This window comes from Mya arenaria, chromosome 13, assembly GCF_026914265.1.
Source record: "Mya arenaria isolate MELC-2E11 chromosome 13, ASM2691426v1".
Taxonomy (NCBI): domain Eukaryota; kingdom Metazoa; phylum Mollusca; class Bivalvia; order Myida; family Myidae; genus Mya; species Mya arenaria.
In genome coordinates, this window is record NC_069134.1 from 20,831,172 (window position 1) to 20,841,448 (window position 10,277).

General features: G+C 33.1%; 1 protein-coding gene across 1 annotated transcript; it reads left to right on the plus strand.

Annotated features, from left to right (window-relative positions):
• Positions 1-4,002: 4,002 nt before the first annotated feature.
• On the plus strand, positions 4,003-10,000 carry LOC128213312 (neuronal acetylcholine receptor subunit alpha-10-like). The gene is made up of 5 exons (XM_052918919.1): positions 4,003-4,128; positions 5,251-5,411; positions 6,939-7,087; positions 7,393-7,501; positions 7,872-10,000. Exons 1-5 carry the CDS (start codon positions 4,077-4,079, stop codon positions 8,097-8,099), a joined length of 699 nt encoding a protein of 232 aa, XP_052774879.1. The 5' UTR covers positions 4,003-4,076; the 3' UTR covers positions 8,100-10,000.
• Positions 10,001-10,277: the final 277 nt, after the last annotated feature.

The window sequence follows — 10,277 nt, forward strand, 5'->3', positions numbered from 1 at the left end:
CATCGCATGTCCCTGTATCTTTCATTCAAGTCAAGTCAAAGTCGTTTTGACATATTCATTTATAACATAATACTAGATGGAAATATAGATTGGGGCTAAACATAAATATGAAATAAATATGAAATCATTTTTACAACATTTTATCGTAAGAAGTCAGCTTTACGCGTCATATATTTAACCATGTTAATTATATGAAGTAAGAAGTTTAATTTATCTGTAGCAAATGATAAATTATTATTTATCATTACCAAGGGACGACAAGTTCTTGAATTCTATCATATAAGGCCAGAGCGTATAATACCTGAGTATATATGTTACTCGGTCATTTCAGATCAACGATACAAACACTTGCTTCGATGAACATCTGTTGAATTTTGAGCCTCCTCCCGCAATACAACCTCATTGCGATACACGGGGAATCCTCCTCCTGAACGCTACTGAGTGTGATGATGACTCGGAAAACGACCAAGGCAATGGTAATGATGGCCATTTCATATTTTTGACGGTTAATCTAAATTCTGGAATCAAATTGCACTATATAAATCGAAATAATGCAAAAAAATCCGCTGAAACACGCTATAAAACAGCCGAAATGAAATGTTTTCTTTTTTTAATTGACAGAATTCCTGAGCATATTTTTTTTAAACAATACTCCTCCACTCTTATTTAAAACATTCTAATATGCTTATAATATGTATAAGAGTCTTCAAAATGCTTAATTATATCGCGTATTCGGTATAGAACATTAATACCCGTTTGAACGTTGTCTAGCTTAAATTACCCCTCACTACAGGCAAAGGCCGAACGAAGCGCCAAAGCAATTATTCAACATGCTGTCGCTGGGAACGTGTTGTTTCATCTGTATGCGCCTCGTCCTATTGCTGTAGCCGAAACTTCTGGGGACGTTGCCAGACGGATTGCTGCACAAAATGGGTCTCCAAAGTAATCTGGACAAAGAAATGCGTCACGGGTTACGAGAATCGGTTTTAACAGAGCATAAATTGACGTCTTACTTAGTTAGATAATATTATTGATATACGCTTGTGTACTTGTTCGCAAAAGATTGTCGTTTCTGTTTGTGTGGTACTTTTAATGGATTCTATAGGTTTTCCTCTTCAATTAAGTATCTGAACTATTCTAATATCATAAGTCAAATAATTATTCGTGTAAGTGTCAGGCTTAAGGTAATTTTGTATATAGGTTTTCATGCTTGTAAGTTTATGTAGGCAATTTTGTATGTGTGTTTTCTTGCTTGTAAGTTTATGTAGACAATTTTGTATGTGTGTTTTTTTGTTTGTTAGTCTATGTAAATTGATAACACTTAACTTTATATACGGTGGAGTCGAGTGTTTCAACAAAAACATTGTTTCAATTATACGGCCGAGTAACACCATATTAAATACCAGTATGTACTCTTATCAGCTACTCATTCGAAATTTCGTTACTCAGACCAATATCAAATATTGCTTCTGGCAATAATGTGCCATATCTGTCTAGATGTGATTATATACGTTGTTTGAATAAATGTTTGTTTAGCTTCATATGTCTTTATTATTGTTTCTTTGATTTAAATATATACGATATGTTACGAGGCGTCACTAAGTACACAATTTCGTTCAACGCGTTCAGGAAATAAAAGGTTCGCTTACTATGTTTTTCTTGGACGAGTTGAATGAAATTATGTATGATATGACGACGAGTGTTTAGTTCTGTTTTTTTCCGGTAAAAAAATTAAAAGACCTAATGAGCCGAATACAACAAACCTTCCCGAGCCAACATGCATTGCAGAAATGTAGTACCCGGAATGATTAAAAATAAAATATAAATCCAATCGTTTTAATTCCGCTCAAAATAAGAATGAATACTGAGATGATATCCAGTAATAACAATATAAACACTATATTCAACTCAAAATTACCTTTATTATAATTTGTGACGTTACGCCTGGCAAAAGAACGTATTATTATGTCATATGCTCATGACGTCATTTCCGATTTATGTACGGAAAGTAACAAACGTTTTGGGAATGCTTTTTATTATAAAAAATGAAAATATCAACTTTTCCTCTGACGATTTAAATGGAAAACAAACTTATGTATTCAAATAAATTTTGATGATAAAACAGAATAAGAAATAAACTAAAAAACAACCTGCTGGAATTCAACCAAATAACTAGTTATTTTCCGATCAAATTGCTTACAAACGTGCATAGTGATATTTATACATCACATGTGTAATACAGAAAATTAAGAGATGCTTATAAAAGCCGGAAAGAGACTATGGTCCCGATTACATTATGATAATGCAAAATGCATACGAAAAATGTCATGCACTTGTACTGGTGAGAAACGAAAGTGACGTGAGTTAGCGTCAACAATTTTTTAAAACGGCACAAGATGGCAATATAAACATATCGAAACTTAAAAAAAGACTTAAGATGAATTTTATTATGTTAATTTTAGTGAGTTCATTCGAAAATTTACTTATACCAATTTTCCTTAAATAGGAACTATTGTTCGGATTAAAAGAGGACTGAACCGATACATTTAAAAAAAATCAAAACAAATCAAGTTGTAGCCCTTGGTGAAAGGAACAAATGACATATTGTTACAAAGTAACTATCAGTTTAGTCTGAATTTTCACAAAATATGTTTTCATCGGTGAAGATATGAGTATGAAACCTAATGTTATGCTTGGCAAACGTTTTGATAAGTAAGTTAAACATCTTTGCAGTTTGTATTATGAAGGCACTGTTCTCTCTCTCGCAGCATAAAACTCGCAATCGAGCGGTAGAGAACTTAAAATAGCACATTTTTTAAAGTTGTCTTCAAACAATGTATACTGACATTAAGATCAGGTAATTCAACCCGAAGTTGACAATTTTACGATCACCCCATCAGATGTCTATTATTTATTGTATTATACGGGAACGATTTAAGGGTATCAGTAGATTGTTGTAATTTAAAACCAAGAAAAACTTTCAATTATCAAGTTATCACTGTTAACGATAGAATTTCACCGTGAACTAGATCTTTTGTCACCTAACTTCAAGAACATGCAAATAAACCTTCGATGTGTAAGTGACATTGCTAGATGACAATATCCTCTCTTATGTCAATTTTGTACGTTTCCATCAGCTGTTTCGAAATTCAATACTTCAGACCTTCAATTGGTTTTCTCCGCAGCGTTTCACCATTGCTACAGAAGATCAGAAATATCGCAGTTCACAATTTTAAAAAAGCCCGGAGTTTCAACCATATCACTTAACACCAACTGGTTTTCATCCAAGCCCTCCTTGAAAAGCTTTACCCCCTACTGTACTGCACGTTTTATATTATTTGAATGTTTTTCGTCATCTAGAATAATTAAATGGCTTCATATACAGTGCAACATCGTTGACCTAGCCATAATTTTGTTCATTCACATCGGAAATACAATATCAATGAATGCGCATGCAAGCGGTCATTGGTAATCTCCGTGTATATCCGGACATGGTGACAATATGTTTTGACAGTAAAATTTCTAATTTCGGATGTTAGTTATTTTTGACAACATTATATTTACCAATACGGTATGGGCATTGAGAATGCAATTGAGGTATAATAAATCAATATATCTGATTGAATGCAAGATCTCGGACATGTCAGTGTAAGGTCTCTTAAACGTATAACATACTTTTATAGGGTTTGCAAACATCCAAAAAGTGATCAAGAAGTATGCGTTTTGTATTGATGTTCCATGTTTCTGGTTTGTGATTGATTGTTTTTGTGTTATCTGTTATTATCGTTGACCTTGTGCCATTAAACTGGGTTTATGTTAAAATTCTCGACCACTTGACTTGTTTCCTTTGTTTTCATATTATTAGTAATTGTTAAGGGGCTTAAAAGATGAACCTCATGTCATGAACTTCAATACAATAAAATAATTAAGTGGTTCAGGATATATGTGTCTACTGGGTCATTCAAAACAACAGCTACTTGCAGGGCCGTTACACCGCCTAGCATTCGTTTCGTATAACTTCATGAATATAACGTGAATAAAATTGTTATCATCGAAGTTTCATTGCACACGTTACTATGGATTATATAAAATGGACTATTTTCATATTCGCTTTCATGCGCTTGGCAGGTATTTTTATTTTACTTGATACTTAAATCTAAAATACGGTTTCATTAATGTGATCTTTGCAGCACATGTAATCGATTTAAAGAAGGTTTGTTGTTTCCATTAACGCATGATGCAGGTTTTAAAGCTGCACTCTTACAGACATTCCATTTTTACAACTTTTTCATTTTTTGTCTTGGAAAGAGCAAATTTTTGCGTAAAGATCTTCCAACCAATGTTATAAGATTGCTGACAAAAACTCAGATCGTAGTTTTTCATATTTCCGTTCGAAAATTAATGCTTTATGGGGCTTAAACTAACGGTTTAAGGAAAATGCATAAAACATCAATTTTTGAACTTAAATATAAAAATCTGCGATCTATTTTTGTCAGCAGTCACTGGTTTCCATGGCTTTTCGCAAAAGTGGCTCGTTCCAAGACAAAAAATAAAAAAAAATGTTGTCAAATCGTTCAATCAGTGAGAGTGCAGCTTTAAAGTAAAAACAGGTCTACATTTGACCGAAAAAAGTTAACGTGCGTTTTGATGCACAGTTTTTAGTCGGCTATATCATTTTTACTTGATATTATCCAAAATGTATCTAAGGAGCCAGTTCATAAATTGCAGAACTAAGCTTTTGATATTTTCCACGTTGCACTATAAAATGTGAGGTACAGTGTCTTTATTAAAAGGTTTACATTAATTGATAACGAATTCTTAAATTATAACGGTTCCGAATTTAATTTTGTTGTTGTTCGAAATATTGATTTTAAATAGCAACTTTTCCCCGAATAGACGATGGTTACACGATACTATAACACATTCCAGAATGTTTCTAAATCTTTTACGCATGTTCATTGTCGAGCGTCGACAAAGCGAGTTTTTAATTAGATTAATCCCTTATAATAAATAGTATTGTTTATCCACGTTCAAATTACTCATAATAGTTAAGTGTGCTCAAAAAAATACAATTGTTACGCTACAATCAACAAAATTTTATTTCGACCATATGTTAATATAACATGTTGTGACTGAAGTAAATAAAAACTGTTTTGTGGTCTTATTGCATGCTCTATTTCCTATTCTAATCGCGCCGACTTGATGTATGAATATTTTTTTTCTTGTTTTACAATGAGATTTTAACTTCAGCGGCTCTTGGAGAAGAATCTCAAAAGCCTAGTAAATTGACTGGCGAGCAGAAACTTCTCAAGAAACTTTTCAACCGATACAACAAGCTGGTTCGACCGCAGGGTTCACCTCTTAATGTGTCGCACTTTATCGAGTTGAGAAGAATCGTCGGATTGTATTCGGTAATGGTTGTGTTTTTTAATTAGTTAAAGATTGTCCATACTTTCTATAACTGACATATCGATTCTGAATTAAGAATAAAAACTGAATTCCCTTGCGTCACAAGATCATAAATACTGCAACCAGTCCTGTCCCTAATTTCACGAAACTTCTTAAGCTTAACAGGGTTAAGTGGCTTATTTCAGTAAGCAAAAATGCATACTTAAAATCGATTTTGATAAATGAAAATTGGTTTATTGTGATTATCATAAAGATATTTCCTATAAAAGTCTCAACACTCTTAAAGAAGTAAATATAACGCATACTATAGAAAAACAAAAATATTGAGCTTATCTTAATACTAAAATAAGGGACTTAAGAAGTTTCGGGAAATTGGGGCCAGGTATTGAACTCGCGACCCATGCTCGCAAATCAGCTTATCCAGGAATTGAGCTAACATGCAAGGAGAGTTTATCAACTGTGACCTGTGCTAGTTACAGCCGTGGCATTCATCTCCGTCAATGAGAATAAAGACCCCAGTGCTTCGGAATACACAACTTAACACTTTAAGTGGGTTAAGCTGCTAAGCATTGTACTTAAGATTCCATATTAAACACAAAGTGTCATAGGTAGGACTTGAATGCAGACAGTCGAGACACTAGTTTGAGTATGAAAAAAATATTGGAAATATAACTGTTGAAGAATGGAAATGTTTGACATCTTAATGCAAAAAGGCGAAAAATGTTTCTTATTATTATTTTCTTTTACACATTGTTGAAATAGAACTCCTACAATTGTCACTAATAAAACTAATTAGATATTTCATTATATTTTAGTTTTCGTATCTCATGCTCTGAGCAAATATAAGCCTGAATGGTTCCAAAATCATTATGCAACTACTAAGGTCTGGTGAATAAAGTGATTGATGTACGGGTTAAACGGATCTGAAATGTTCTGCTTTACGTCAATCAATACCATTAATATCAGAATGCCTTACACATAGATCGACAGTAAGAAACTGTCATTAAAAAGACAAGCAAAAATGGCTTTCGGTTGAAAATTGCCCCAGTGAACAAAAATACCCTCAGATAATTATCAACCAAAAGCCGTGGTCAACACCATTTTTGTGTAAATATTTTATTTAGAATGACTGATATTGTTTACTGAGATGCGTTATGAACACTACATGACTGAATAAATAATGAACAGAAATTGTATGTTACTTTCGCATATCATCTTCAGACCTGTACAGTGCATTGTGTGCATTTTAAAATGTACTGAAAATGAATAACACAATTACTGATAATCGAAATTTGTTGTAAAAGATCTTCAATGTACTATAACTTATGGTGTAATCTCCAATATAATAACGTACCCAATTTCTAGCCATATTCGCCTAAATTAAACTACCTCGAACTGACCGACCTTTAGTAAGTTCTCCACGCCGTTTACCATACCCATTGCGTAGAAAATACTAAACAAACCTCTTTAAACTGTCATTGTTGACTTATCATATTTATTTGATAGTTTTACAATTAAATATCCATCAGTTCAATTATGTGGTTGGGTTGGACATTTGGGACAACCAAGAATGGACTGACGATCGTTTGGTCTGGAATCCAATTGCCTACTCTAACGTAACGCTGCTGCACGTGCCTAGTGACGTCATATGGACACCTGACATTGTTGTAGTCAACAGGTATTATACTTTTTATTATCTTACGTATTTGAAAATATATCATCAACAAAAAAACCCCTCAGCATTATGAGTTTATATATTATGAGGTACCTCTTTTGCATTTGGTGCAAGCGTATTTTATCAAAATGTTAACTAATTCTTCCTTCGTGATATTTGCTCAATCACTTTACACACAACAAGTTATAGCAAAGTATGTACGAAAGAGTTTACCTTTACACAATGCCAGAATGAATGGCCAAGCGTGAGATTATAGGACATTGAACTAAACATCATCGTTTTATCCGTGTTTTTTTAATTTTATTTAGTGCGGCCGAATACCCGAGGGCTTCACAACCAACAAGTAACGTCATAATCAACGCAGACGGCAGCATTGTTTACTACCAGTCAAAACTGATCTACGCGTATGGGTGTAGGGTATGTATTCGTAATCTCCTACGGTCAATTAACACGTTTACTGTCTATAAATGACCCCATGGCTATTTCAATGACGGCCGGTTTATGAAAAGTATATATCACCTTATATGATATTGACCATAATCGCTGTTTGTGAAAATATGGATTATTCTCTGATTGAACTTTACCTAAGTTTTTAGCACCACATTTATTATATTAAAGCTCAACACTGAATCATTATGTTGGTCCGAAGTGGGGACATCCGTATCTGTGACAAATTTGTCATTTTAAATAAAGAAATACACTTCTTTTAAGTTCTTCAAATAAATTAACGGGAATATTTCATTCTGTTTTTTATAGTTTTATCATAATTACCTATGTTTTATTTCAGACAGCAGCGAATGTTGAATGCAACGTTAAATTCTATTCATGGACTTACAATGGGTTCGAACTTAACTTGATAAACACAATGGATGAAGTGGCCACCAATTACGAGTTTGAGGGCTCTTTCTCAAGCAGGAAGTTTTTGTCAGGAAATGTCACTCGCAATGTTCATCGCTATGCGTGTTGCCCCGAGCCATACGTTAGCCTCACGTATAAACTTAAGCTAAACCTTTAAACACCATAGTACGAATGCTTGCAGATTCCATGATTACAGGCTGATGTTCCAATGTTATGAATCAGTTATACCAATCAATATAGATGGTCTTTCAATGTACTGTTTATCATTCAGTTAGACCACAGCCCTTTGTTTTGTTCCATAAATTAATAACTAAAAATAGGACGATAACGAGTGAAAAAGCACAATATTTTCATTTTTTTAAAAAACGAACAAGAAAGCGAGCAGAATGCGAAAAAATGGTTCTGATAATCAATCAAGTGTTTTTTCAACATACTGCCCTTTTTTCTATTTGAAAACATTCTTGAACTAATTCTTTATTGGGAAATGGAACAAGTTTTAATACTTACCATATACTCAATAGTTTTTAGTTGGCAGAGAAATGGATAGGCTAATTTGCTAAGATAATTATAACTAAATTTCAGAAAAATGTTCATATTATTCATAATAAATAATAACCTTGCTTTTAGGAAAAGGTTTGATTTTTTTTATCTGAGTTTCTTTAACTTTATTTAAGAGAGTATTAGTACTATAACAAGGCACTTGTTTTGATTGATATTTAAGATATGAATTTTTAACATGAAAGGTAAGCATGTATTAAAGAGTCGCTGCAAACAATTTTGGACTCTTCATACACTTCTTGCTTTAATTTCATGTTGAAAATATGTGTAAAGACAATGAGATGTGCTTACCAAAATGAACATTAAGGTCAGAATTCAACAATTTCAAGGAGTAGTTTTATCCATCAAAGAAAAAAGATTTCAAAGTAGGCTTACCCATTTTCGGTTTGTCCACACTAGTGTTCCTTTCTAAACGAATCGATATTTGTGACCAGATATTTGTCCGAAATTGGTGTGATCGTCTGAGTATTACTTTCAATCATTATTTCAGATCAAACAATGAAACATTCCTGGGGGTTAAGGCTTTGTTTTACATCGCTGACGTCATCGGGTTAATTTCTAGCCGTAATTATCTGACTTGAAGCAGACAATAGCCTTTTGAGCAAAACAGACTCTAAAAACGAAAAAAACAAATACAATGATAAGCGACAACTATTTCACAATTAAATTTAATGCATTTTTTTAAAAGAATGGTTGCCTTTGGAAAAAAAATCTTCGAAGTCAAGTTTTCATTTCGATGGGAAAACAACATTTCACCTCAGTTCGAAAATTTTAAAACATTTTTAGCAGGAGACGCCATTTTGTGATCAAAGTAAATGACGTCAATACAGAGCCTTGAACGGTTCGCTTCATATTGGTGCGGTCGCGCATTCGTTCGTTTTAAGATTTTCAAAAAACAACCGCGGTAAATTGGCGGAACAATACATCAATTTGGTGTGGCCTTAGGGACTACATAATTAGTATTTTAATTTAATTCCTAAATCAAAACATGTTTTCACCGTCTCTGACTGATGCTTTTTATGCTGTTATCTTTACATAGTCTCCTTCGGAAGAATTTCGGAAAACGGCCTAGGCTTAAACACCACATTTACTGAATGAACATATTATATGAAACTGAATATCAGAAATAAGTATATCTTTGAGCGGAAAATGTATTTTTGTTCACACGTATTTGACTTACTTGCACCGCCCTTGTGTTTATTTCATAATAGCTGATACAATTAATTGTTGCGTGTATAAAAAAGTAAAATTACCGAAAAAATAAACTTCAAGGGTATCTTTCGTTAAAAATCAACACATTGTAGATATTTGATCTATTATAATAACCCCAGTACGTTTGCATAGTACACTTACTGGGAAGACATCGATAACTTTGTCATTCATAAAAATCTTGTGCTATTTTTACTCTTTTTTTTTGTTCTATTTTTGCATGAAATTAATGTGAACACACGTTTTACTGATTTGTGCATGCTTGATTATATATTAGAAAGAAAGAAATAAGTGGCACATCTTATGTCAATGCTTAATTTGTTTTTGATTTTTTTAAGATAAATATTTTATATTTATTTACTGAAAAGTTTTAAATACTATTCGGTAGCATCTATTTTAAATTCGGGTTCGTGACGTAAGCTTCAACTTCCTCCAGACAACGGCACCCTTAGCTGTCAATCATAGTTACTTCGCACATGTGCAGAGGGAACAGCGAACAATGGAAAACAGACGGAGTTATCATATAGATTTCTTACTAAGTCATGTAAACCGACAACATGCTTCCTAC

What these genes read in the sequence shown, in the direction of transcription:
- LOC128213312 (XM_052918919.1), top strand. Translation starts at nt 4,077, where the DNA reads ATGGATTATATAAAATGGACTATTTTCATATTCGCTTTCATGCGCTTG. An exon ending in CGCTTTCATGCGCTTGGCAG is followed by an intron (nt 4,129 to 5,250) that starts GTATTTTTATTT and finishes TTTTAACTTCAG; the next exon opens with CGGCTCTTGGAGAAGAATCT. An exon ending in GAATCGTCGGATTGTATTCG is followed by an intron (nt 5,412 to 6,938) that starts GTAATGGTTGTG and finishes AATATCCATCAG; the next exon opens with TTCAATTATGTGGTTGGGTT.